At 35.6% G+C, this 27,387-nt stretch overlaps 1 protein-coding gene across 3 annotated transcripts; it reads right to left on the reverse strand.

Annotated features, from left to right (window-relative positions):
* Positions 1-27,048, reverse strand: LOC120088661 (myosin-8-like). 3 transcript variants are annotated; one of them, XM_039046079.1, is made up of 39 exons: positions 26,481-27,048; positions 25,899-26,027; positions 25,094-25,237; positions 24,714-24,859; positions 24,458-24,626; positions 23,996-24,054; positions 23,732-23,891; positions 22,322-22,471; positions 22,107-22,243; positions 21,880-22,026; positions 21,678-21,779; positions 19,961-20,018; positions 19,782-19,883; positions 19,074-19,111; positions 18,841-18,967; positions 18,567-18,737; positions 18,321-18,452; positions 18,130-18,239; positions 17,936-17,996; positions 15,702-15,879; positions 15,281-15,486; positions 14,543-14,662; positions 6,602-6,700; positions 6,213-6,425; positions 5,951-6,090; positions 5,722-5,827; positions 5,624-5,644; positions 5,451-5,534; positions 5,179-5,349; positions 4,584-4,718; positions 4,262-4,441; positions 3,909-4,040; positions 3,762-3,832; positions 3,568-3,667; positions 3,277-3,333; positions 1,019-1,075; positions 868-948; positions 699-781; positions 1-602 (listed from the first exon to the last, which is right to left on the reverse strand). In XM_039046079.1, the coding sequence occupies exons 1-39, from the start codon at positions 26,481-26,483 to the stop codon at positions 488-490; spliced, it is 4,494 nt and encodes a 1,497-aa protein (XP_038902007.1). In that variant the 5' UTR covers positions 26,484-27,048; the 3' UTR covers positions 1-487. The 3 variants fall into 3 exon arrangements, with proteins under 3 accessions (XP_038902007.1, XP_038902014.1, XP_038902022.1); XM_039046086.1 differs by lacking the exons at positions 25,094-25,237; positions 25,899-26,027; positions 26,481-27,048 and having other exon boundaries at positions 24,760-24,859; XM_039046094.1 differs by lacking the exons at positions 1-602; positions 699-781; positions 868-948; ... (3 more) ...; positions 3,762-3,832; positions 3,909-4,040 and having other exon boundaries at positions 4,349-4,488.
* Positions 27,049-27,387: the final 339 nt, after the last annotated feature.

The raw sequence follows: 27,387 nt of genomic DNA on the forward strand, positions 1-27,387 counted from the left end.
TAAGTTAAAGAAAGAAGAAATGGATTTCAAGTTAATATATCTTTGAGACGATCTGTCACTTTGTACAATATAAAACTGGGGAGGCAAAAGAGCCTTTGTCACACTATATTGGATCAATCTGAGACTTCCTACCCATCACTACCATTGATCTTGTGACCCTAAATATATCACTAATAGTAAGACTGAAATTTGAACTGAAAAGAATAAATAAATAAAAAATTAAACGCTTAAACCTATCTCTGATTTCCTTTCCCTTCTTAACTATTCAAACCGGCCTAACGACATTATACAACTCTAAAGAATGAACTTTACATCCAGAGAAATGGATGTTACAGTGGTAGTGAAATGATTTTTTTCATTTTTTATTTTTTTTATTTTTTTTTTTTTTTTGTTCTTTTTTCATTTTGAAACAAAAATGAAATGGATTTACAAAGGGCAAAGACTGGTATGGGGCACCATGGATCATATATAAATAAGAACCACAGCCTTATTCCTGTAAAAATTGGAAGGCCGGATCCTCTAGTAGTTCTGGTGGAGGCTTTATATCTTGAAAATTCTTTTCTTGCAGAGAAGTGAATACGTCATCAACCGAGAAAGGTGTACTGCAATCATGAAGCATAATTAGTGTTTATGCCTTCCAAAGAAGTCCTCTGTTGAAGGACTTTTCAATGCATGTCCTGTTTCTGTTCTAAAAATACCTGGAATTGTCATCCAACAAAAAGGCACTATTATCGTCATCATTGGAATCCTCAGTCATCATAACCTTCATGCTAGAAATAACCTAAGAAAGAAAAATGAAAGGAAAACTACATGAAGATATCAAATGGGAGACAAATAGATGCAGTAGTCAATCCTGTACAAACGTACATCTGGAGCTACACTCCTAGTATTGTAATTGTCATCCCAATAAAGAGTACATATTCTATAAAGCTGTTGAACGCTCAATATCTGCATAAAGAAGGCACAGGTGAGAGATAATCACGGAGAAGGATGCATTCACGATTAGAGAGGGACTTACTGGACAGAGGTCATTTGTAATTTCATCATAAGATATTCTAGACTTCTGGTGAATAACCTGAATTCAAAATTTGTAAAATCAAGTTATCAAAAGGCCATAAAGTATATTCACCTCATCACAACAATAATCAAGATAACATTTTGCTTAGATATATTTTCTCGATAGGAAATGAAAAGTGTACTATAAAGGGCAAACCAATGGCTGCAAAAAAATACTGTAAGAGATGTGAGTAGAGGAAACCTCTGCTCAAAAACTAACGAATTAGTGCCTTCCAATCACTTATAAGGAGGTGAAGGCACCAAATGTTTCTTTCTTTCTTTCTTTACTTAAATTTATTTGGCTAAATTGAAGAAAATACCCCTAAAAAATTTTAAAAATTTCATTGATATCCTTAAAATTTCAATAAAAAAGGTCAAAAATACTCTTGCTGATAGGATATGGACAAAAACTATTAGTACCTCATTTTAAAAGGTCATTGAAATTTCAGAAGTTGCATTAATACCCTTAACCTATAAGAAAAGTTTTAAAATGGCTTTAACTACCGGTAGTATAGGGACGAAACCGTTTTATACTCCATCTCTCCTCCCTCTTCCATTTCCTATCTCTCTAACTTCAATCTATGGTCTAACACTATCCTATTTCTCTTTTTTTTTCCCTCACTTCTTCAATACCCTCTTAATCCTCTTCTTTCATTCTTAAATCTCTAAAACTTCCTCCATCTCTCCTCTTTTTTTCCTTCTCGTCTTAAGTATCAGAACTTTACATGAATAGAAGGAGGTCCCTCATTTACGAGCATGTCCAAACAGCATTTTTTTCCCTTTTTTCAAAGGTTAATGGTATTAATGCATCTTTTAAAAGTTCAACAGTACTAAAGGTTTACGTCATATACTAACGTAAAGGTAGCAAACCCTCCCTTTATTTAATGGATGGCGCTTATCCTCTTTCATTTTTTACTTCTTTTGAAGTTTATGGGTATTAATAAAACTTTTGAAAGTTCAAGGGTATTTGTGAAACAAACTATAAAGTTCATGGATATTTTCTATAATTTAGCCTATTCATTTTGCAAACCAAAGAGATATCACCTAAGGCCCACTTTGTTTCACAGAATTTGTGATGGATTTTGGCAAGGATATAAAAGACTCGTGTTTCTTTCATGGATGCGTAGCATTAAAACCTAGGTAAATATTATCCAAGAATAAAAATATTCCATGAGCTAGGAATGTGATTGTCCTTGAAAATGAGAATACTTTCCTTGAAAAATCTAAAGGTTCATTCATTAATTTTTAATTAATGTCTAAATTGATTTTTAATCGTTTTAAGTTATTATTTATTTTCTTATTAATTATCAAATATAAATATTTTTAATTAATTTTTAGTTAATGCCTAAATTATTTTAATTGCTTTGAGTTGTTTATTTATTTATTATCCAATATAAACATATTAATTAATTAAAACATTTTTAATGAGATCTAATAATTTAATTTATTTCTTCTTGAACAAAACCTAAAAAACAAACATAGACATTCAACTCCCAAGTATTAATTAACCTACACCATCTAAACATCGACATTTAGGCTCAATTTAAAATTGTTCTTGCTTTTAGAATGATAGGCGGTAAAAAATATTTTTAGAACTTAGAAGTGAAGAAGTGGAAGAATTTTGAAAAGCCTGTTAGAAGAGCCATCAAATCTTTTAAGAAGTCAATCCCAATAACTACATTAATAAGATTTTACAAATCAACATAAATTAAAAAGTGAGTTTCTTTGGATTAATGTTTAACAAAATATTGAAAACGGTTCAAATTCTCACACCTTAAAACCTGCAAAATCAATCCTAAGCAAAGCCTTATTAAACCATACGGACATGAAACAAGATATTTAATATCTATAACCATCAAACAAAATCAGCATACCAAATGGGCCATAGAGATTCCAAGAGGCAATCTCCAATCAAATATTTTCTTTTCCCCCCAATTAGATAAATAATTATATACCTCGCCACTTGATGAATAAAATTTTGATGCTTTTTTTAGGGGAATAAAATTTTGATGCCAAACCTAGTACATTAAACTTATACAATCAGATGAATTGTGAGAGAGACAAGAATGTTAAATAAAAGTTAACATATGGACAGATAAATAACAAAATAGTACCAAGAGATTAAAAGACCATATAACAGAATTCACGGTATATAAATATATACCACAGAGAAATTCAGAATGGTGGCACTGGGGTATATAGGACAGTGAAGGAACATACCAAGAATCCAACAGCTTGCCTCACGGGTTTTAGCTCATCCCAAGATGCCCCAGCATACTAGAATTTATAAATTCATAAAAGGTAATGAATCGAGTATTAGAATATAATAAAGTAGTATCAAACACTAAAAGCTAATGAAGCAAAAGTGATAAGTAATTGGAGGGAAAAGAAGAAGAAGAAGAAGAAGAAGAAGAAGATGATGATGATGATGATGATGGATTGAGTTCAAAGCATAAGCAGTATGCAAAGTTTGAAGAGGGAGCTTGTTAAAATATCAGACCACCAGTCTACCTCTTCTTTTGCTTCGGAACACCAAACCTCTAACTCAGCCAATCCTGACTTCACATATTCCCCATTGCTAAACGTACAGCACTCTCGACGAAGTAGAAGACTAAGCCAGCACAAGCAACAATCCAAGTACATCTTCAAGTGTCACAATAAAAGGTTCTAAAATTGATTTTCTAATTTAGAAAAAGCAGATGTACCTGTTGAAAAGCTGAACGTTCATATATGAAAAAACCTGAGTGAATATCTTCTGAACCAAAACGTTAGGCACCTGTAAGGCGCTTAGCATAAGTTCACAGTGAAGTGATATATTATTCACTTGAATACCAACAGAAGTTATCACATACGAAGTTCTTTTGCAATCTACACAGATGATCATTAAGGTTATCGATGATGCTGCTCCATGAATTACTGGGAGGGCTACTACTATTTTCCTGGCCAGACGATTTCAAAATATTTCCTTTCGAAGATCTGGGAGCCTGCATACCATCAAAAGTGTATCAGAGCTGCTAGTCTTGGATCCAAGTTACAAAATTAATCAAATAAGGATATAGTTCTTGAAAACTTCTAACCAAGAAGGATATAGCTAATAGCTTGAAACTAGTAATCCAGTTATTTTCCAACAGAAGTAATCATAAACAGAATGTTTGAAGTCCTTGGCCATATATATTAGACTGCAGAAAACTTAAGTTGTTCTTACCTGGATACATGTTGAAATCAACGGCGATAGTTCCTTCTTTAGGTTGTCTCTAACTATTCCATATATCTTTTCTACATACGCTGTTAGCTGCTGCTTGAAGAGTAGAGCAGGATATTTGGCCTCAACTTGCCGCACCACATCAAGGGTGCCAACTGGAAGAGCAGAAGATGATCGAAACCCCTAAGAAAATCAACACTTTGTCACCTTTCAATCTATTTGGTTAATGCCTGAAAATAACATAAATCTCTCTTCTCATTTAAAATAAGATGACTTCTCCTTTTTTTTCTTCTAACAAAAAAAGAAAAGAAGTGCATATCGTTACTTGGGTCATCCGCTCAAAAAATGATGTAGGGGTGGGAGGCTTCCGTGGTGTGGCTTTTAAACTCTTTTGAAGAAGGAATAACAATGTAGTTGTGTTGGATAACCAATAGGTCATAAGTTCATTATCATCCTGATTCTGCAAGTAAATGAAATGCTATATTTAAATACATGGAAAAAAAAAAGAAGAAAGGGAAACATAAAAAACAAAGGAGAAGAATAAACTTAACTACTAATACTATATTTAAATACATTTGATTTGTTCAATGCCTCTACGTGTATATAAAACTTTACTGCTGAATAATGTCTATCAGTTGGTGGTTTTGCCTCCCTCCTTTCCAGGAATTTCAGTTAAGGCAATCTTTCTTAAGATGTATATATATCTATATATATGTATATGTATATTTGCAAGTGTTCAAATCAGCTTACGCGCACCTTCCGGGACAACTCATCTGTTCCTACAATATTTGGGTGCAATAACTACAGCATTTCTAGGGTTTTCAAGAAAAAGACTGAAGTTTAGAATTTCAACCATCTCGTCCAATAGACAGACATGATGATGTCTCCATCACTAAGAGAGTCTACGAGAGAAGGTTTACCTCAATTGCAGAACCAATCAGCTGAATAAGCCGATCAAAAACACTTGTTTTTTCTGCTTCAAATGATCTCCAATGGAGGAGAGATTTATAAATTACAAAAGCAGCAACAGGTTTTCCCTCACTGTACCCAAGATCCTGTGTCAAGTACTTTGATAGAGCATCCATGCCTTCCTGCACGGAGTGTTTAATGACCAAATATAATGAAACCAAATGTCAATAAAACCACAACCCATAAAAGGAAAGGGGAAAATGACTCCCTCGCAGACACATACGTTTTGCCTTTCAATTTGGGATCTCCTCAATTTTGCATCAGCATCAGTTCCGTACTTTTTTGATGGTGCATTGCTTAGTAATTCCTACACGATGTACTTGGTATTTTATCATCAATGAACATCCACCCCAATGTAGAAATGCATACCAGTCGGGAAATATTTTATAAACTTACATGGTGGCCATTTTCCAAAGGCTGCAGATGTAGGAAAGAAAAAGGATCAATCAATACCTCAGAGACCTAACAATATAAAATTTATTGAGCATGCCTACCTGAATTGCTATACGTCCAGACATTTTTCTTGAAGGAGGCTTTAGCAGCGTTTGCTGCCTCAGGATTTGGTCCTCAGTTTCCAAGTCAGCTAATTTTTCCTCAAGCCTGAGACAAACTGAATAATTTAAATACGAATACCCTTCTAAAATCTATAATCAGAAAAATCACACCAAGTAAATGTCCATGAAAGAGACTAAAGATACATCAGAGCAAAATAACTGATTAAACCTTTGCTTGGCAGTCTTTAATTCGATTATCTTTGACTCTGCCTCGGTAGCCTGCTTCAGCCGCTCTTCACTAAGTCTGTTACTTTCCTCAAATTTCCTTTCTGTTTCATCAATTTTATTTTCCAAAGTACTTACAAGAGCCTGCACTTGCTCGAAACCAAATAAAACAGTTGCACACAAATGTAAGAAGCAACAACTTCACAGAATCATATCTAGGATACCAAAAATCAACATCCCGCTAATGTAAGATTTGAAGACCAGACCTTAAGTTGTTCATTTTCAGTAGTTAACTTATTGATCAGCTCATGATCAACAACGGGAACCTCCTGTATGACTGGAACTTGCTCAACTACTTTCTTTGCAGCTTCACGTTCCTCATTAAGCAGTGCTCTCGTTTCCTGAAATTGAGTTCTCATTTCTTCCAAATCAGCCTTCAATTTCGTGTTTTCTCGAGTCTTGGCTTCCTCCATGTCAGCCTGCATTAGTAAAGTGCTTACTGCCAGCATTACTATATGGGAAATTTTGAGAGAAATATTATATATTATCGAAGCTTATATTTACTTGGAATGCACATATAAATACGTACATCCCAAGTAAAAGTATGGAGGTGTTATAGATATCCAATATAGATATGCATGGGGAAGATGTGTACCCTCATTCGTTTCTCTAGCTGCAATCTCCATGTTAGTTCTTCCACTTGCTTCTCCAGCAGATTTTTGGCAGCTTGGAGAGCGCCCGTTTCCTTAGCAGCCTGCACACATTTGCAGTTTAAAGATTTATTTTCATTGGAAGTTATTAAATAATATATTTTACATAAATACTGGTACCTTTACTTTGAAAATTTTGAAACTAATGATAACTTAAAAATAATGTATTATGAAGTAGTAAATCTCGAGTTGAAAAGCATGCTATTTTTTTTAGTATAATTGAAGATAGGGAGATTCGAACCACAGACCTCGTGGTTATTAGCACACTTCTATGCCAATTGAGCTATGCTCGGTTTGGCCAAAAGCATGCTATTTTTATCGCACTGATGAAAGTAAATTTAATGTTGCTACACAAATGGGTGTTAAGAAATTATCTAAATTATCTGATTTGCTAACCTTGCAACATAAGCTTTTGAGATTAGTCAAAATTAACAATCACACTTATCTTGATAATTCAAGGCTAACAACCATATATATATAATATATATATACACGCAAAATTATTAAGATATTATTCAACAGGAACAGAATTTCTGTTCAAATAAACTTCTCCAGGAAACTCTTGCCAACATGGAAAGGCTCACATGACAGGGTAGAGGGTAAACTATCATGGCTTTGAAGCATGATTATGTTATGTACGTAATCCAATCAAATGTAGATTAATCCCAGCTACTCTACATTTGAATACCAAATCCTGATCCCATTAAACAAACATTTACAAAAGGAATAATAATAAAAGATTAAAAAAATAAATAAATAAGATGCAAGTGACATGAAAAATTTAAATTGCACCACCAATACAACCAAGGGATTAGTGATTTTTAGAAGTGCTCCATCAATCCATTTAACAATTCAAAGGTATGCAAATTTCGTTAAGAGGAATAAAAGTACAAAAAAAATGTCATCTTAGAGCATGTAGCATGGATACAAGCTTCAAGTAATGGGAAAGGATGAGACAATGGGAAGATATTTTGGGGTTGCTACTCTTTTTAGTAGTGCACTCCATAGCCCCAGCTGTTAGCAACCTCGCCTTGGAGAAGAAGTGTTGGAATAATGGTGAGTTTAGTTTTTAGGACTTGAAATTCAGTAAAAGAAAAATGTTGTTATCGAGTTGCAAGACTGCCAGTCCTTATTGGCCAAACTGGATACAGAGTTCATTTGACCAAAGGATTCTATCTGTGGCTTGAGAACTGTTTTCTCCATTAGATCTCTAATTCAAAGCCTAAAGGATCCAAACTCCAACGTTACCTTCATTCCTACCAAAGTCAGAAAGAGAATTTGGTGCAATACCAAAAGACTAATTCTTGAATGAAATGATTCTCTCTCGAAATGGGGGAGAAGGATCTTATTATTGAGGAAATTAGTTACAAGATGTTTAACTATCATAACAACTAACAATTAGCTAAGAATTAGCAATTAACTAACTCCTATCCTTTTTAACTAGTTATTTACAAAAGGGCCCTTTCAGCCTTACACCAATCCACCCTTCCCAAAATCAAACTTGTTCTCGAGTGAGCTAAGAAGCTAAATGAAAGTCTTCTAGGGCATAATATGGCTTCAAATCAGCAATATTGAAGATTGGATTAATATGTAGGTCATAAGGCAACTCAATGCGGTAACTTGGTTTGACCATAGGTCTGCGAATGAGAAGTAGGGCTTAAATAGCCTTCCACTCAACCCTCGGCCTTATTCGAATCTGGTGGTATTCACTCTTCAAGTCCACTTTCGAAAAAATAAAGGCTCCCCCAAATTGATCAAGTAAATCACCTGTCCAAGGAATTGGGAAGATATACTTCACTGTAATCCGATTGATAGCTTCTTCCAACAATGGGTTACTTTTTTACATCTCTAAATGCCTTCTTTCCTCCACGTCAAAATGGGTTATTGACTCTGGTGCTACAGACCATATGATAGGTAACCCCAGTTTATTCTCTAACCTTTGTACATCTACCTCTTCACCTACTGTCACTATAGCTGATGGAACCTCCACTCCTATTTTAGGATCAGGAACTGTCCATCTTACTGAATCAATTTTTTTGTCATTAGTTTTAAATTTACCACATTTCTCGTTTAATTTGATTTCGGTCAGTAAAGTCACTTGTGATCTTCATTGTTGTGTTTCCTTTTTTCTTGGTTATTGCTTATTTCAGGATCTTATGACGAAGCAGACTATTGGTAAAGGCCGTGAATTTGGAGGTCTTTACATCTTTGAACCACAAACACCTATGGCCATCACATGCTCAAGCGTGTCGTCTCCCTTTGAAGAGCATTGTCGTTTGGTTCATCCGTCTATCTCTGTGTTGAAGAGTCTTCGTCCAACTTCAACATTTGTCTTCTTTAGATTGTGAGTCATGTCAGTTTGCTAAATTTCATCATTTGAGTTTGTATCCTCGAGTCAATAAACGAGCTAGTGCTCCTTTTGAATTAGTCCATTCTGATGTTTGGGTCCATGTCTTGTTGAGTCCAAGGGAGGGTTTTGGTATTTTGTTACATTTGTCGATGACTATTCTCGGGTTACGTGATTATATTTAATGAAAAGTCGTTCTGAGTTAACTTTCTCATTTTCGTAACTTCCATGCTGAAATTCAAACTCAGTTTAGTGGTGCTCTTAAAATCCTACGGAGTGATAATGCTAAGGAATATTTCTCTCATGCACTCAAGTCTTATTTAGATGCCCATGGCATTCTTCATCAATCTTCTTGTGTCGATACTCCATCTCAAAATGGGGTTGCAGAATGAAAAAATCGTGATCTCCTTGAGACAGCCAGAGCTTTGATGTTTCAGATGCATATTCCAAAATCCTTTTGGGCTGATGCTATTTCCACAGCTTGTTTCTTAATAAATCGCATGCCCTTTTCCATTCTTAAGGGTGAGATACCTTTTCGTACTTTATGCCCCAAGCAACATTTATTTCCCATTCCACCCAAAATATTTGGTTTTACTTGCTTTGTTCGGGATGTTCGGCCTCAGCATACCATGCTGGATCCAAGTCCTTAAATGTATTTTCCTTGGTTATTCTTGTGTTCAAAAGGGTTATCGGTGTTATTGTCCTAGTCTAAATAAATATTTCATCTCTCCTGATGTCACGTTTTTTGAACATACCTCATTCTTTTCATCATCGTCTTTCTCTTCAATAAGAGTCAGGGGGAGTATAAGGAATTAGAGGATGATTTCCTTGTCTACACAGTTATTTCTCCTTCCGATCCTCTTCCTGATTTGTCTCTACCTATGGCTACCTCTACTCTTCCACCCATTGTTAAGGTCTATACTCGACGACAACCTCCTTCAGTTCCATGCCCTGTACCAGAGTCTTCTTCGTCATTGGATCCAGAAACGAGTGATGATCTTCTATTGCTCTTCGTAAAGGTAAACGTACATGTGCTCACCCTATTTCCTCTTTTGTTTCATATAACCATTTGTCTCCTTCCACATGTTCATTCATTGCATCCTTAGAGTCTGTATCCATCCCTAAAACTGTTCATGAGGCTTTGTCTCATCTTGGATGGTGTGCCGCAATGGTGGAGGAGATGACTGCCTTAGATGATAATTGTACTTGATATTTAGTTTCTCTCCCTACAGGAAAGAAGGCTATTGGTTTGCAAATGGGTGTTTGAAGTCAATCTTGATGGTTCTGTTGCTTGGTTAAAAGCGTGCCTTGTAGTCAAAGGCTACGCACAAACTTATGGCGTTGACTATATTGATATTTTTTCTCCTGTAGCAAAAATGGCAAGTGTGAGGTTGTTTATTTCATTAGCTTCAATCAATCATTGGCTTTTACATCAGCTTGATATTAAAAATGCATTTCTTCATGGTGATCTTCAAGAAGAGGTGTATATGGAGCAACCACCAAGGTTTGTTGCTCAGGGGGAGAATGGAACGGTGTGTCGCCTTCGTAAATCCTTATATGAATTAAAGTAAAGCCCACGAGCTTGGTATGGTAAATTTAGTCAGGTGATTGAAAGTTTTGGAATGCAGAAGAGCACGTCATATCGTTCGGTCTTTTTTAAGAGATCTGAGGGTGGTGTCATTTTGTTAGTCGTATATGTGGATGATATTGTGATTACTGGTGATGATGCTTTAGGTATCTAGTCCCTAAAGACCGTTCTTCATAGTCAATTCCATACAAAAGATTTGGGCATGTTGAAATACTTCTTAGGAATTGAGGTAATAAGAAGCAAGAAAGGAATACTATTATCGCAGAGAAAATATGTACTTGACTTGTTGACTTGGAGATATTTGAGCTTGACAACGCTTGATCTTTGGCCATCTCATATTTAGGTGCAAGACCTGCTAGAAAACTCATGATAAACAACTTTTCACGTTGAGCCATTAAAACTTTTGGATCCATGCTGATTGGCATCAAGGCATTGAATTTCACACATGTATTTTTAACCTCCATAAAGTAACTTGTAAGAGATTTTTCTCCTTGATCAAGTTGATATAAAGTCTTACAAACATCAAACACTCTATTAATATTCTCTTTCCCAGAATAAAGGAAATCCAAATATTCCAATAGTTCCTTGACTAATTCGCAGTGATTTACTAGTTCAACAATTTCACAGTCAATAGAATTCTTGATATGTAAAAGCATTCTTGAATCGTCCCGCCACCAAATCTTTTTATTAGCATCAATCGGTGGCTCTTCTGTGATGTGATCACCTATCTCCATGCTCCTAATAAAGTGGCAAACATTTGATCTCCATGAATAGTAGTTGGATCCATTCAACTTGTGTTGAGTTACTTTTGACACCATAGGAACAATCTCAGACATGACTACTGGTTTCTTATCAGCCATTACCTCAAAAAATAGACACCAGACAGCAAAGAATCAAACTCTAATTTACCGAAGAGATGTCTTTAAAGCAGTGAGTGTATCTATATATCCAAACAAACACACCACCAAGAAGAGTCAACAAAACTAAGGAAACCCACAGAAGACGAACCAAAACAGGTGGCGCACACGCCTACACGCATCGGCGCGTAGACCGATGGCAGAAGGGAACAAGTGGCGCGTAAGCCTCACGCGCTGGTCAGATGGAATCCGGACTTTGAGGTTATCAGCGGCTGGGCTCCTCGACGAACTGGGCGGTGTCGAAAAAACTACCTTTTTTTTTCCGACGACGATGGTGGTTGATGGCGGCGGCGGCTGATGGCAGCGGCTAATGGCGGAGAACGAACCAAAGACGGCGGCTGTGAGCAAAAGTGTAAACTCACCCCTCCACAAAACCCTAAACGTAACACAAACGGGTTCTAAATTCTCAAACTCTAAGGTTCACAAAACCCTAAGTTGGTTTAGGGGGCTCTGATACCATATAAAACTCTTAGGTTTGAGAGAGAATCAGAATATACCATTCATTCACCAAAGATATGAATATATACAAGTGTACAAAGTATAAAAAAGAAAAATATAACAAAATATTTACAATAATAGAAAACCCTAACAATAGAATTATAACAAATGTCTTCATTGTTTTTTGTATTTTTTGTCTTTTCAACAACTACAAAGGCCAATATATCAGTCTCTCTCTCTTTAACAAACATTTTGCAATGTATTTGAGGATTAAAATCTCCTTTGGGAGCAATTGACACCATTTGGAGAACACAAGACATCCTCCCTATCATCTTCATCCATCTCAATATAATTGGCTTCTTCCTCATCATCTTCATTGCGTTCAGCCAACGAATCCTCTTCCTCATCCACATATACTATTGTTTTTTGTTGGTGACACTCATTAGACAAGTGAACCACTTGGCCACACCTAAAACACTTGCCCAATGTAGGCCAGTTACAAGGATTTTGAACTTTCCTCTTGTAAACCGCCTTTGTTTCCTTCTTACCAACCTCTTCTTGCTTTTCTTTTTCCTTTTCCTCAATTGTTGCTGGTGGGGAAGAGTGATTAGTAGAAGCGTAATTCAAAGTGCTAGCTTTTCTACTAAGGGAAACATCCAAAGGAGCCTTTCTTTGAGATTTTCTTGGAGCAAATTTCATTTAACTCTTCCAGTGTTTCAGCATAAGAAATTGCATCGGCTAACCAATGAAATTGTTGAAGTTTTACTTTCTCTTTGATGTCCATTCTTAGCCCACCAATGAACCATGCTATCAAGTGTTGCTCGTTTTCAGCCAAATTAGTTCTTGCTCCAAAACGATGGAACTCTTCCAAGAATTCAGCTGTCTGAGGGCCTTGTCAACAATTTTGGAACTGATTGTATAGTGTTTGCTCGTAATTGGGATGAAGAAATCTTTCTTTCATCAATCGTTTCATCTTCTCCACATTTGGATAGGCCTCTTGCCTGGTATTTGTCAATTTACTTCCAATTTATCCCACCACGTGGATGCTCCTCCTTTCAACTTGAAGGCAACCAATTGAACCTTCTTGTGATCCAGTGTGTTCATGTAATCTAAGAAATTCTCCGTGTTTTTTTATCCCATCAAGAAATGTTTCAATGTCACGCTTACCATTGTAAAACGGCAAGTCTATCTTCATTTTGAAATCGTATGGATCACCTCTAGCTTCATATCTTCCTTCTCGGCCCCTACTTGCATCAAAGTATTCTTCTTCTTGATCATTTTCACTCGAAAAATCCAATCTTGGTCTTCTTGGAATCTTTCTTGAATATTTGGTCATCTTCTTAGGTTTTCTTGGAGATGCCTATGCATTCTTGGAACCCTTTCTTGATGAATTTCTTGCTAAAATTGAAAGTTTTTTGGCTGTCCAGCTCCACGTCTTCCTCTTCTTCCCCAATTTTGATTGAACGCTAGAGCATCTTCTTCAATTTAGGCCGATGCCGCCAATGCATCCATCCTTCTCACAAGTGATGTCACCGTTTCTTGAAGGTTATTCAACGAACCATGAATTCCCTCCAACGAGTCTTCAATGGACAACAAGTGTCTTGTTGTTGTTCTTGTAGAGAGGGTGGGGGTTTCTTCAACCTCTTGATCTAGCGCCGAGGCATCTCCTCCTCTCGGGTAGGCAACTCTTCTTCCCTCCATTCGTCTGAGTATTCATCGCTCTGATACCAAATTTGGTGTAATACCAAAAGACTAATTCTTGAATGAAATGATTCTCTCTCAAAATGGGAGAGAAAATCTTATTTATAGAGGAAATTAATTATAAGATGTTTGACTAACTATCATAACAACTAACAATTAGCAATTAACTCACTCCTATCCTTTTTAGCTAGTTACTTACAAAAGGGCCCTTCCAGCCTTACACCAGAATTTGAAGAGAGAAACATCCTAAGATGATCAAACTGTTTATTTGGTCTCTTTTCCTTGGATGGGTTAAAGTGCCACATATTCTTCAAACAATCCAGCCCCATGAAAGTCTCTCCAAGGTGGTGCGGCTCCTCAAGATGGGAATCATTCCTTTTAAGGAACTTATTTGTTTTCATAGGTGACCAGTTTGTCCAATATCTCTCCCATCAAGTACACTCCACTATGGCAAGAATTAATATAAATATAGGGATTGACATATAGAGGCATGCAATTTTTATTATCTTCCTAGCCTCCTCTTATTTTCCTTCCTGCGTTGTTCCTAATGGATGCTTGACTTTTTTACATTGGTTTGGAGCAAAGCCCTTTTGATGTAGTAGAATTAGCAGTTGATATTACCCTTGGTTAATTCTGTATATTTTAGTATTTAATACTTAGTTTGTTTTTTCAGTTCTCTATAAATAGAAAATTACTTTCTCTTATTCATTGACATTTTGATTCATTTTAAAGATTTGAAATTATTCTTAGAGGCTCTCCTTTAGTCACTTAGGCTACGCCTCCTTTGTACATTCCTTAACGAGTGTATGTTCATTTTTCAATTAGAAAAATAGATTAAAAAAAAAACTGACATAATAAAAAATAACTTCTTAAAGATGAAAGAAACAGAAAGTACCATTTTAAGTTTTCGAAGTTCTTTGCGTGCAACTCTTCCTCTCCAAGCACATTGAGTGGTAACTGCAGCTTTTTTCATCCTCAAATAATGCATACGGGCCAAGTATTGCCGACATCGACTCTGAAATATATTATAATTGTGCATAACTACACATTATAAATAAGAAAAGAGAATATATGGAAATCCAAGAGAAAGATTGAAAAATAAAACTACAAAAAATTAAGGGGAAAAAACCATCAACTTCACCACTTCAAAATTACTATAAGTGAATGTATTTCTTTAGTATATTCAATGTTTCCTTATGCCTTCCCTTAAATATTGAAGGTTGAAACGTTCTTGTGGTTATGAAAATAAAATGTTTTGGCAATAAAGGACTCTTTTGAGGTCAATTTGGATCACATTTCCAACGACAAAGAACAAGACTCAAAACTCTCTTCACGTCAATTATGTATCTTTTGTGTCTTGGTGTAAATTGAGCCCTCTTTTGGAATTATAGTTTATCTCTCTTAAAACAAAATCGAATAGCCTTTTGTGATCATATTGATAGGAATTTACTCTTTTGTAACTTTATTATATCAAATTCTTACAGAAATAAATAAATAAATCTCACCGTCCATACTATGTATAAAACTGAAAACAATGACAAGATTTTCTCGTACTTCAAAAGGCCAAAGAGCAAGAGCACCATAGAGAGTAAACGGATTAGATATCATCAATGCCTCAGTGATTAGTCTTTACCTGAATGATAATTGCAGCTCTTGTCTGCCTTCTGAACTTAAGCTCTTTACGAGCAACCATACCCTGGATACCAGCTTGGATAGTTATAGCTGAGGAGCACAATCTTTTATAGCAACATCGGGCAAAATGCATACGCCAATACTTTTGGATTTTGATAGAAGCAGCTTCCATTCTGATGTCTTCATAATGCTGGCGTGCAACTTGCCCTGTTAACGGGAAAATAAATAAAAATAAACAAATAAAAGAGGTAACAAACAGTATGAAAAATATCACACTAACTTAATAGCAACAGTTTTTCATTTGTTGTTATCTCATCTTTATGATCTTTATTTTTCATCCATAATCTCCGAGCTTACTGTAGCAATGGATTGCTTAGCTACCAGTAATGTGCACAATGCATAAAGGTTAATTAACTCAATACCTCTACACAGGGCTTGAATTTGTATAGCAGCCAACCGCAACAAAATAAAGTTTTTCCGCCCCAAATATGAGCGAACTTTCCTTTGGATGACAATAGCAGATCTTCCCAAAACCTCAGTTCGGCACGCATCTAATTCTGCCATTTGACCAGCCCTGAGAAACACTTTGGTTTTACCAATCTGCCACAAAAGAGACTCAGTAAATCATTCCTGCAACTTCAATAAGAAACATGATCTTTTCTCAATAAGAAACATGATAGAACCCAAGGAAACTTAATATAAGAGATAACAGAACTAAAAGATAAAACAAATAGTTTGAGGTATTTGGACCCTCCCTCTCTCAAGTATTCTTCTTACTCAGGCCTAAGCCACTAGTCAAATTGCCAGCCTAATTTTTTTTTCTTTCTTTCTTTGATATGAAACAGATGAAAATATATTTGTATTGATAAAAGAGAACTAAAGGGCAAGCGGCCGATATAACCCCTTTACAAGAAAATAAAACCTACCACGAAAAAGCCACCTCATGACCGAACCTCCATAACCACTTTAATAAAAGGAAGTTATTTCTTGTTGAAGCAATCCGACACCCAAAATGGTAGGTAAGAAGGTGGTCTGCCAATTAACCAGGTTACTGACCAGGTTATAAGTGGCTCCACTCCACACCAAATCCATATCACCGTCTCCATAGCTTTAGTAGACTTGATCAGAGTCTTTAGAAACGCAAAGGGGTAGATAGGGATGCTATTCAAAACTACTTAAGTTAAGATCAATCTAAACCTTTTTGAGAGAAGGAGGCCTCCCCATTTATCTAACTTAACTTACCTCTTGTTAATAAAGGTTCCTAAAAGTTGCACCTCCTTTGACTCCCTCCAAGAGGAAACCCAAGGTAGGAGAACAGTAAATAATTGACTTTGCACCCCGAAAACCTTGCCTGCTCTTCAACCAAAGACTGATCCATATTGAAGCCAACAAGGACTGTTTTGGAAAATTTAGTGAGAGAACTGAACCACTAAGAAACACGCGTAAGATGAACCACCAATTTATAAGAGTTTCCAGAAATAAGATTCTCGACACCCTATTGAAGGTGGGTGACTTCAACCTCTTCATTACCAAAAGCCTATGGTACTGCTGAGCAAATCCCCCATAATAGTGAAAAGAAAAGGGGGAAGGGGGTCACATTGTCTAAGGCTTCGTTTCCTACCTTCATTCTTTCTAACTCCCTCTATTAATTACAAAAATCTCCTAACAAACTCTTTAGCTAATTGCCAACATACCCTTAATATCCCAATAACATTTTTAATTGCATTCCTGTTAAAATATTGCTCTCATTTCAATAAAACAGAATGCATATATTCTAAATGCATTATCAACTATATCTCTTACAATTTCGAAAAAGGATGAAGTTAAAGAAAACCAATAATAATACGTGAAAGCCCAATAAATACAACCAAGTTCAAAGACACTGAAACCGAAGAAGAAAAGTATTCAAAATTCAATTGATTGTTTATTTAAGAAAATATAAAGAACAGTTGGAAATCATGAAGCTGGTACAAGCTTCTCCAAAGCTTCAGTTTTTTTTTTTTTCTTTTTTTGGGATAAGGAACTGATATATATTAACTACAAAAGGAACAACCTAGGGGCAGAGAGGCAAGGAGCGCTCCTCCCATAACAAAACTATAGCAGCATTGCCTCCCAATTATGGAGGATTTGAGCTACACTATAATTGCAAAAAATATCCTTGTGTCTAAGAGTTCATAAAGAAGTAATTTGTACAAGGCTAAAAAATCAACAAAAACAGAGAGACTTATCTTCAAAGATCATCCTGTTTTGTTCAAATCTTCAGCTTAAACTAATATTTTTATCAAAGTTAATAAAAAGATTTACCTTCCACTTGTTGTGGTCCAACATTTAAAAACACAGCAAAGAATTTGTGGTCCAACAGTGTGAAATATGTCTCTTACAGAAAGTTTGGTTGGAAATAATCATAGAACACTTCACGGTTATTCTAGAAATCAGGAAGATACTAAGGATCTAGAAGAGTTTACTGCATCTATGTTCTACTTGATGTGCTCTTTCTAAGTCATGCAATTGTATTTTTTTTTTCCCCTTTTTTCTACCAATTGAGATTTTTCCTTTCTTTTTAAGAAAAGAACTTCCTATTAGTATATGTGCGCAGATAAATCTAACAGGAAGATCAGTTCACAGCAGAAAAATTATAAAATGGGCACTACCATACCTGATACCCTTTAAGGTTCACTTTCTCCAAAAGCCTCTTACATGCAGTGGCTTCATTAGAGCTATCAACAAGTCCAGTGAAAGCGAATTACACAGAGCTTCTAAGAGACCGAGCATTTAACATCACAATCTCAAAGAAATATCATACAAGGACGAATCACTATAATGCCTTATTAATATTAATGTGCAAATTACCTTCCTTTCAAAACATCAGGTGCCAAGATAGTAAACCGACCAATAAATTCATCAAATGTCTTCCTAGTGGGATATCCAGCACAACTGATCCTGATTGCTTCCATGACTCCCTAAAGAAAATATCTCGTTAAGTTCATGCGCCTATGAGAGAGGTATGATTAGCCAAATAAGACTGTTAAATATAAACTTACCCCACATCGGAGCTGCTGTAAAACATTATTGTTCTCAAAGATGGCTGGTTTAAGAAGATTGTTTGGTTTTACACAGCGTATGTAGTGTGGCTCAGTAGCATTTAGTGTCTCAAGCAAAGATTGAAGTTGTTGCTGTAGGTAAAAAAATGGAAATTTAATTAAAAGTATATAAAAAAAATATATACAAGCAGCTTCAGAAACAAAAAATATATTTTTAAAAAAATTACTGTTAGAACAGAAAGACACCTTAAATCGAGTGCCTATTGATGAGAACTTGGATGATTTGGAGGTTTCTTCAGGTAAGGGGGGGAAGAGCCCTGAAACAAAGGAGCACTTAGAAGCACTCAAAAGTGCTTGATGCTCCGCAACAACATAATCTTTGTTTTTGTCCAAGAAGAGTTCAGTTTGGTACGTAACCTAGAATACAATTTACCAACATATAGTGAACAAAAAGATTGATCAAATTATCTGTTGGAACTTCTGAAGAGCCTCTGGCAAAAAAAATGCCAATGATACTTACATCACCAGCATAATGACAAATTGTGAAGTCAGTTCGTGACAATTTAGGCTTACTAAAACGCTTATGGTCCTTAAAAGTTTGATATAGTTTCTGCGCAAATGTATCATGTGTGGATCTCGGAAACATGCTACAAAATGGAAAGCAAGAAAGTATCAACTTCCATTCCACACAAACAAAACATATATACAGATAAGAGTATCCATTACAACATACTACATCTTGTAATTACATACCAAGCCTCATCCAGAAGAGCAATGACGCCACCAGGTTTCTGAAAGTAACAAACTTTTTATTAAAGAAATAACTCAATGTTCACCAAACAATCAAACACGATTAGTTGAAGCAATTGAAGAACAAATATCGTACTGAACAACTCGAGAATCTGTTGAACAAAGACATTGAAGTAATATATTTGGGGGCTTTTTTTTCTTCTGTGTGTGTGTGTGTGGGGGGGGGGGGGGGGGGGGGGGGGGGGGGGGGGGGGGGGGGGGAGGGATTCTTACAACAAAAAAAACTAAGATTAGACATGTAATTTCCTTTTTTCCTAAATAAGGATCGTTAATGCAAAATGAGATTTCTTACATCGACACATAGAAGAGTTTAAAAAATGTCATATGTTCCCCATTAGAAGTTTACAAAAGGTACACCTTAGAATTAATACGAGTGTAGTATTACAAAAGGAATTAGATACAGAATATTGAAAATACTTACCGACCAGAATGGAGACCATTTTTTTAAATAGGAAATGGAAAATTTTGACTAAAATCGTGTCAGGAAAATGTGTATTAAACAACCACAAGAAACTCAGAGAAGGAAAAAAAGGTTCAACAAAATCTTCCGATTTTCCATGTTGAGAGCATAAGTCCTTAGGAATATATTAGAAACATTTTTATGAAATTTGTAAATAACTTAAGTCACGAAAGAAGGAAACTTTTCTGCACCTTCTCAATGAGATCAAGAACATCCTGATTATCAATAAATTCAATATAACTCCAGTCAATCTCTTCTTTTGTATATTCTTCTTGCTCCATCTTGAACACATGCTGTAAACAACATTCTTCACATTAAGTTTCAAATTCCAGGAAATTATTTTAAAAAGGTTACCGAGTTCAAGCTCCACCTGGTTGAAATGTTGCTGCAATTTCTCATTGGTCAGGTTAATACAGAATTGCTCAAAGCTGCATAGACCAATACATACTCAAAAACAAATCCTAGAAAGAAAACAAAATTGGAGTATCACGATATTAAAAGAAAAACGAACAACTAGAACCAGATGCATTCTACACAAAGCCAGTGTTCTTCCAATACACTCTCGGACATTTATTATTGCAGATCACTTTCTAGTCGCCCTAATCAGTAAGTTATTTCTGAAGCCAGCATTTCAGGGATGTGTGTTATTTTATGGGGTCTCAGGATAAGAGATGATAGAATTTTTAGGGATCGTGACGTATGGTCCCTTATTAGATTCTACATTTCTTTTGGGCTTTTGTGAGACGCGTTCTTTTTGTAATTATACTTGTTAAATCACCGATCAACTCAATCACTTAAGTTGATGGGTTATACTAAATATAACTATATCAACACTCTAACATTTCCCCTCACATATGGGCCTTAAGATTTGTAGAAGCCCAACCATTGGAAACAATATTAATTGGGGAACACAGGACCCGTGCTCTGGTACCATGTTAAATAGCCATTGACCCAAAAGCTTAAGTTGATGAGTTAGGATAAATTTAACTATATTAACACTTCAATACTTCCCCTCACTTGTGGGCTTGCAAATTTATAAGAGACCTAACAAATGGAAATCAATAATAATTGAGGAGTAAAAATCACATTATAGGGATTCAAACAGAGGACCTCTTGTTCTGATGTCATATTAAATAACCAATCAACCCAAAAACTTAAGCTGATGGGTAATAGTAAATTTAACTAAGTCAATAATTTAACAATACTCTAAGTCCTTTTTTTTTACTTGACTAGAGCCCTTTTTCTCTAGGCTGGCCCCCTTTTGTGGGCTTTCTTTTTCCCATGCATGTATATTCCTTTATTTTATTTATTTATTTATTTATTTACTTATTCTCAGTGAAAGTGTGGTTTTTCATCGCAAAAAAGGAAGAAAAACTATAGGCGTATAGGCTTTAAATGGATTACATCAATAGAGGTCATTAAATAAAACCAAATTCCATATAGCTATCAGAGAACAATTCTTTTCTATTAAAGACCTGCCCATTCTTTTCACACCAAAGAGACCAAAAGCTCATGACTCTTTAAAGCAACACCTACGTCAATATTTTCATATGGAGAAATTGGTTGCAGAGAAACCATAGTCTTTAGATAACAGATATATAGAGTGGGAGGTGAAGTTTCGATGGTCATCAGAATTCCAGGATACAATTGGTGTACTCTGTAAAGTTTTTTCATTTTTTTTTTCTTTTTTTTTCTTTTCTTTTTTTTTTTTTTTTTTTTTTTTTTTTTTTTTTTTTTTTTTCTTTTTTTTTTTTTTGTAATTATACTTCTTTCTTTAATCAATATTAGTAACATTTTCTTTTGGTACCGAGGGTCTAAGCTCCTTCAGCTTTGTATGGCTGGAAAACTTTTCTTCCCATCACCTTTTCCTCTCTTAATGGAGAACAAAAAGCTGATTCTAATCCAATCGAATTAGTGACAGAAGAAAAAGAATATTGATAGAAGAGAGAGAAAATATGATCCACCAATGAAAGGTAAATTGAAAACATCACATGTATGTTATGTGTTGCCAACAAATGCATGTGAAATTGCTTGATGGGATTTCATCCTTCACTAACGATGAAAGCAAAAGCGTACCAGTTAAGCACCTGTTTGTCTTGAAACTCTCAAATCCATAGATATCCAGAACCCCAATTAAATGCTTTGAATCAGGATCTTGACCAATTGAGTTATTAATCTTTTCAACAATCCTGCATCCACAAGGAGATGTTTAGAAAGATTCCACCACGATTGAAGCAACAAATGACAAATTTAAATTAAAAGGAAATTTAAGAAACAAACACAACATACCAATCAAATAATCTTGAATAAACAATCTTGGCTAAAGCATCCCTACTAAGAGATGCAGAGTCTGGATCGAGACATTTAGTTATGGTTTCATCACGTGTAACTATCACACGAGTACACATTGAATCTTCAAGAGCCTTCTCATCACACCTGTTCCAAAAAAGAATACCGATTATGAGCCTTCAACTATCTCAGACACCACTTCACTTAAAATAGGAGTAAGCTGATACATGAATAGTTCTGCTGCCATTTTGAGATGGAACCGAGCTTTGTCATCCTTCGGTTCAGAGGAATCTACGTCCTTCCCCTTTGCAAATTCAACATTGCCCAAATGAAGTACCGCAGCTACCACTCGAAATATTGCATCCTAAAAGTACAAAAGCTCAAATCAGTTACTTGGTAAGCTATAGTCACTGGAAAATAGAAGGTTAATAGAAAAGAACACCTGCTCATTTGTACTTATTCCAACAACATCCATAGCTTTCCTAGTAGAAAGATATTCCTTGGAATCATCCACTCCATCAAGTTCGTAGCAATTAGATTGATTAAGATAATGAAATGTTCTTGGATTCCCTAATTTATACTTTTCAATTTCCTGATTAAAGAAAAGAAAAGACAATCAATTTCAAGGAGGTGAAGAAAACACCTCACTGCATTTGAAGGTGAGATTAATTTAAATATACAAAAAAATAAATAAACCGCTGGCGAAGGAAATGGACGTCAAAAAGTATTTCAACTAAGCCACTACCCATCAATTACTTCCCAAATTTAGATGGAAAAGAATAAGTGAGAATAAAAGGACTAAAGGGGATTTTGAAATATCCTGAAATGGAACTACAATTGGGGCAATGCATATTTTATTACTGTAAACAATGTTCTTATCCAAATTATACAATAAATCTAAATCTAACCCACCCATTATCAAAATGAAGGTACAAACAGCCTAAAAAAGTAGAAACTTCAACTTAAGCGACTTCATTTGATTGGAATATGACATGACTTTGGGGATGTAGATAAAATTGTTACGCAATTGAGTGTTCAAATTGTGTGATGAAAATATGTTATATTTTCCAAGAAGGAAAAACAAAAAATTGTTCAATTTTTAAGCTTTTTCAATATTCATGGTTGAGGGCGAAGTAGTTGTGAAAAGTTTTTATTTGTTTGGAATGTGTTTGGTGTCTGGGAACGGAAAAATATAAAAAATGTATGCATAGTATGTGTTTATATTTAGGAATTTGTTATGTTTTAAAAATTGGAAAGGAAATTTTAGCGTTAAAAATTTTAGTAAAAAATGTGTGTAGTTGGAAATTAAAAAAAAATATATAGCAAAAAAATCCAAGACATCAATTTTATTTAGAAAAACTACACCAGATACTCCAAACTCCACTCTGCACCTCAAACACAATTTTTCTGACTCAACTCAACTTAGTACCCCAGACACAAACAATCTAACTACACAGATAATCTAACTTCTCATATAATAATTACCAACTCAACTCAACTCTGCACGCCAAACACCTCTTAAATAAAAAATAAAGAAATTAAAGGTGACAATAAAACGAACACACAAAAAGAAGGGAAAACGAATTCGTGATTTTTTATTATTATAATAGAAGACCCAACTTTCATAAGAAGATAGAAGAACAAAATGCAAGGGGAGACCTGCAAAATGATGAGCCTGATCAACACAAGGGAGCATCTCAAAGAGAGGCCTTAAGGAATGTCACATTCAACACATCCGCCCACAAACTATTCCTTCTAAGGAGCACTCTCCTATTCCCTTCCAGCCAGATAAACCAAAAAACAACAAAGAAAGTAGCCTTCCGAAATAAGGCATTCATGATGGGTAATTTACCTCTGTTGGTGCAGCACAAAGCATATAGAAGCAATGATAATTCCTCTCGGGATCAGACACTTGGCAAACACGGGAACGTTCTAATAAATAAGTTCTAATAGCAGCTCCAGAAATTCTCCAACTTTGATCAAATTGGATCTCCACAAATTTACCAAACCGGCTGCAGGAACACAGTAATCAATTAATTCCACTAGAAAGAACATATAACAAAAAACTCAATGGACGGAAGATGAAAAGAAAGGAATCCAGAAATAGGTTACCCACCTTGAATTATTGTTTCTAACAGTCTTTGCATTGCCAAATGCTTCTAGAACAGGGTTGGACTGCCCAAGGAAAATGTGATATAAAGATAAATTTGTAACCGACTTAAGTTCAAATGTCAAACAGAAGGTGATAAATTCTTAAGATGTAATTGGGAGAGGAAAGACATTAGTGACAAACAACTTTAGTTGATTGTGATTTTCATTTAGGCCTTTTGGATGAATGGTAATCTAACCCGACAATAAGTAGGAGATTCTATGCTTCTAGAACTTAAGTTTAAATCCACTCATTTTGATTTCCTCTCCATCGTAACATTACGATTTACATACTATATACTACTAATCAAAGGAGGGTATAAACCTAAACATAAAAGGCATAACAAATAATAGTGATAGCAAAGTTCTATACGAATTACTTGAGCCTTCAGGGTTGATGATAATTAACAAACCAATAACAAGTCCATACCTCTAGTACTTGCTGCTCTACAGAACGTTCACCAGTTGCAGCCTTCCCACCAGCTCTCCCTCCAACATGGGCAAGATAGCGCATAAGCATCTTTGTACTCTCCGTTTTACCAGCACCACTTTCCCCACTAACTAAAATTGACTGGCTGATACTTTCATTAATCATCTGTCTGCATTTTTTGTCATTTTTTAATTTGTATGAAAAAAATAAAACATTTAATTATTTGCAAATGCACATATATAATATGTGGGAGTACCTATAAGCAGAATTTGCAATGGCAAAGGGATGCGGGCTCAGCTCACCTAAAGCTGCACCTTTATATTGTTGCATCATGTGATTATCATATAAATGAGGAAGTCTTCGAAAAGGATTTACGGCTATTAGTATACCTCCAGTATAGGTCTGTGGAATTGTAAAGAAGTTTTAGAACTAACCAGGTTAATACTTAAAACTTTATCATAAAGATGCATTACAACAGCTACATGGCATTCATAGAGCCAACAACAGCATGGCTCAACCCCTTTGCATAGGGACAATTAGAGTAATCATGAACGAGAGACACCACAAAGCAACATATCAAAAGCTCCCACCCGAGGAATGAATTTGCTCTAACAAGGAGGAAGAGTAGTGACTCACATAAATTTCATTAACATCGTAACGAGATTTTAAGTTCAGTAGAAGTCCCGGCTCATGCAAATAAGCTAGTTTTGTCATATCATCCACACCACAGGGCGGAAATTCAGGATCCTTTGGATAGACATTTGATGCTTTGACCTCAACCTTTTGAAAAAAAGAAGCATAACCATTAGAAATGGACTCAATTGTTTATTTTGTATAAGCAGACAATTTTTTTTTTCTTTTTTTGATAGTTGTGAGTGTCCAAACCAATTTATGCGCACCTCAACTAATCTTACAGGACAACCCACCTGACCCTACAACATTTGGGTGTCAAAGAAACTCATAGGAAATTAATTCAATCCTAGGTAAGTGGCCACCATGGATTGTTTTGTATAGGCAGACAAGTACGATAAGTCACAAGTTAAGACACTATTTCAACTTATTGGCATTAATTAGATAAATTACAACGAAATTGTTGTTACAACATTAATCATCGTGGTTTTTTAAAAGATGAAATAACAAAAGAAAAATGCAAAATAACTTATTACTAGTATAGAAATTCCTTTCTGAACCAAGCTTCATAAAATAGTTCTACAAAACCTGTCCTAAGAAGACTCACTTAATCCACACCTCGGCATCCATCATTAAAAGCAGAAAACAGAGCTTCATGTATGTACAACACTAAATGTAGGGAAAATGGATAGAAAGGAAATTGAAAAAGAAGTATAATCCTGTTATAAACAATTCCAACTGCGCAGTCAACAGTATCTAACAGTTAAATACAGCAAATAAAAAATGTAACATCCTGCGAAGTATCACTTACAGTAGCTCCTGATGTACAAAGTACTTTGATATCTTGACCATTAACTTCCACGACTTCCCCATCTAGCCAGGCTACCTCAGGATCCTCAATCCAAACAAGAGACCCAACCGCTAGATTTACTTGACCAGCCTGTCAGACGAATAAGATGTTTAATGTACCGAACATCGCAGGATCCTCCATTTAAGTGCCAATACAAACATATAAAATGGAATTGCAAAACATCCAAAATTATATTTCAACAGAAAGAATGAAGTCACCCTCGTCATCAACATTAAAGAGAAAATCCACATTGGACAAAAGAGAAAAGTAAGAAAATATTACAGGGGTAGGGAGGCGAGTCTAACACTTGATGCAGCATAAAAAGTTCAAATACAATACACGACACTGCTGTAAATGATTTCTGTACTGATTAAAAAATCTAGAAAGGCATGCATACAAATCATAACACAGAGTTGAAGACAATAACCAATGGGTTCAAATTTCAAAATTCCATTTAAGCTTATCAGAGCTTGGAGACTTGGGGCGAGTCAGCTAAAGTAAGGCAGGAAAAATTAAAGAAACAGAGTTCATTAAGTGGGATACCATTGTGGGGGGGATTCGATCAGCCACAGATCCAAGGTCGAGGTAGCGAATCCCAAGCGAAACGCCCTAACGAGGAAAAATCAATAGGCAATACCATGAGACGAGAGAATCCTTTTTAGGGATTCCTCCCCAACCTAACAGGGTTCAGAACCGAATGCAGATGGAAAAGGGTGAGCTCTGCTTGGCCAGGCATTGTCGTTCGTTGGAGAAACCATGAAAAAGGGGTTATGAGGGGATTGAAGGAGAAGAGTTTCGTTGTGCTCAGTGGAGGAAAATTGATGGATTGAGGAGGAATGGAGGTTGAAGTTGGGAGGCTAATGAGCCGACATTGATGAGGAAATGGCAATGGCAATGAGGGAGGATGGTGGAGGTGAAAGAAAGGAGTGCCGTCGGCGGAAATGGTGTTGCTCCGGCGAGTGCTGCGGGATTGGAAGAGAAGGTTTTGGGGGGAGAAAAGAGAAGAGGATTGAGAATTGGGAATTGTTCCGGCGGGTAGGCAGCGGGTGGCGTTCGGGATTTTGTCGAATAAAGTTGATACATCTATACTGAAATGTAACGCCCTCAACAATATTTATTCTAAGTTTTACTCTAACTATATTATTTTCTTCTCAATATATATATTGTTTATGAAAGTTTGTCCTTTTCACCAAATTCTATTTTCTCAATCATCAGCATCTTCATTTATCTTATCTCAAAAAGGGGGGAAATCATCGGTGCAGCTCACATCCATGTATCCCTAAGAGCAAAATTACAAAAATATATTTTATTTTAAAAGAGTTTGACATCTACAAATTGTGATGGAATACTTAAATGAGTTATATAAACATAATTGTAGCTCAGAATCCACCAACGTATATATATACTCAACTTGTAATGTTATGTTGTAAATTAATTAATTAATTAATTA

Source organism: Benincasa hispida, chromosome 1 (assembly GCF_009727055.1).
Source record: "Benincasa hispida cultivar B227 chromosome 1, ASM972705v1, whole genome shotgun sequence".
Lineage (NCBI taxonomy): Eukaryota > Viridiplantae > Streptophyta > Magnoliopsida > Cucurbitales > Cucurbitaceae > Benincasa > Benincasa hispida.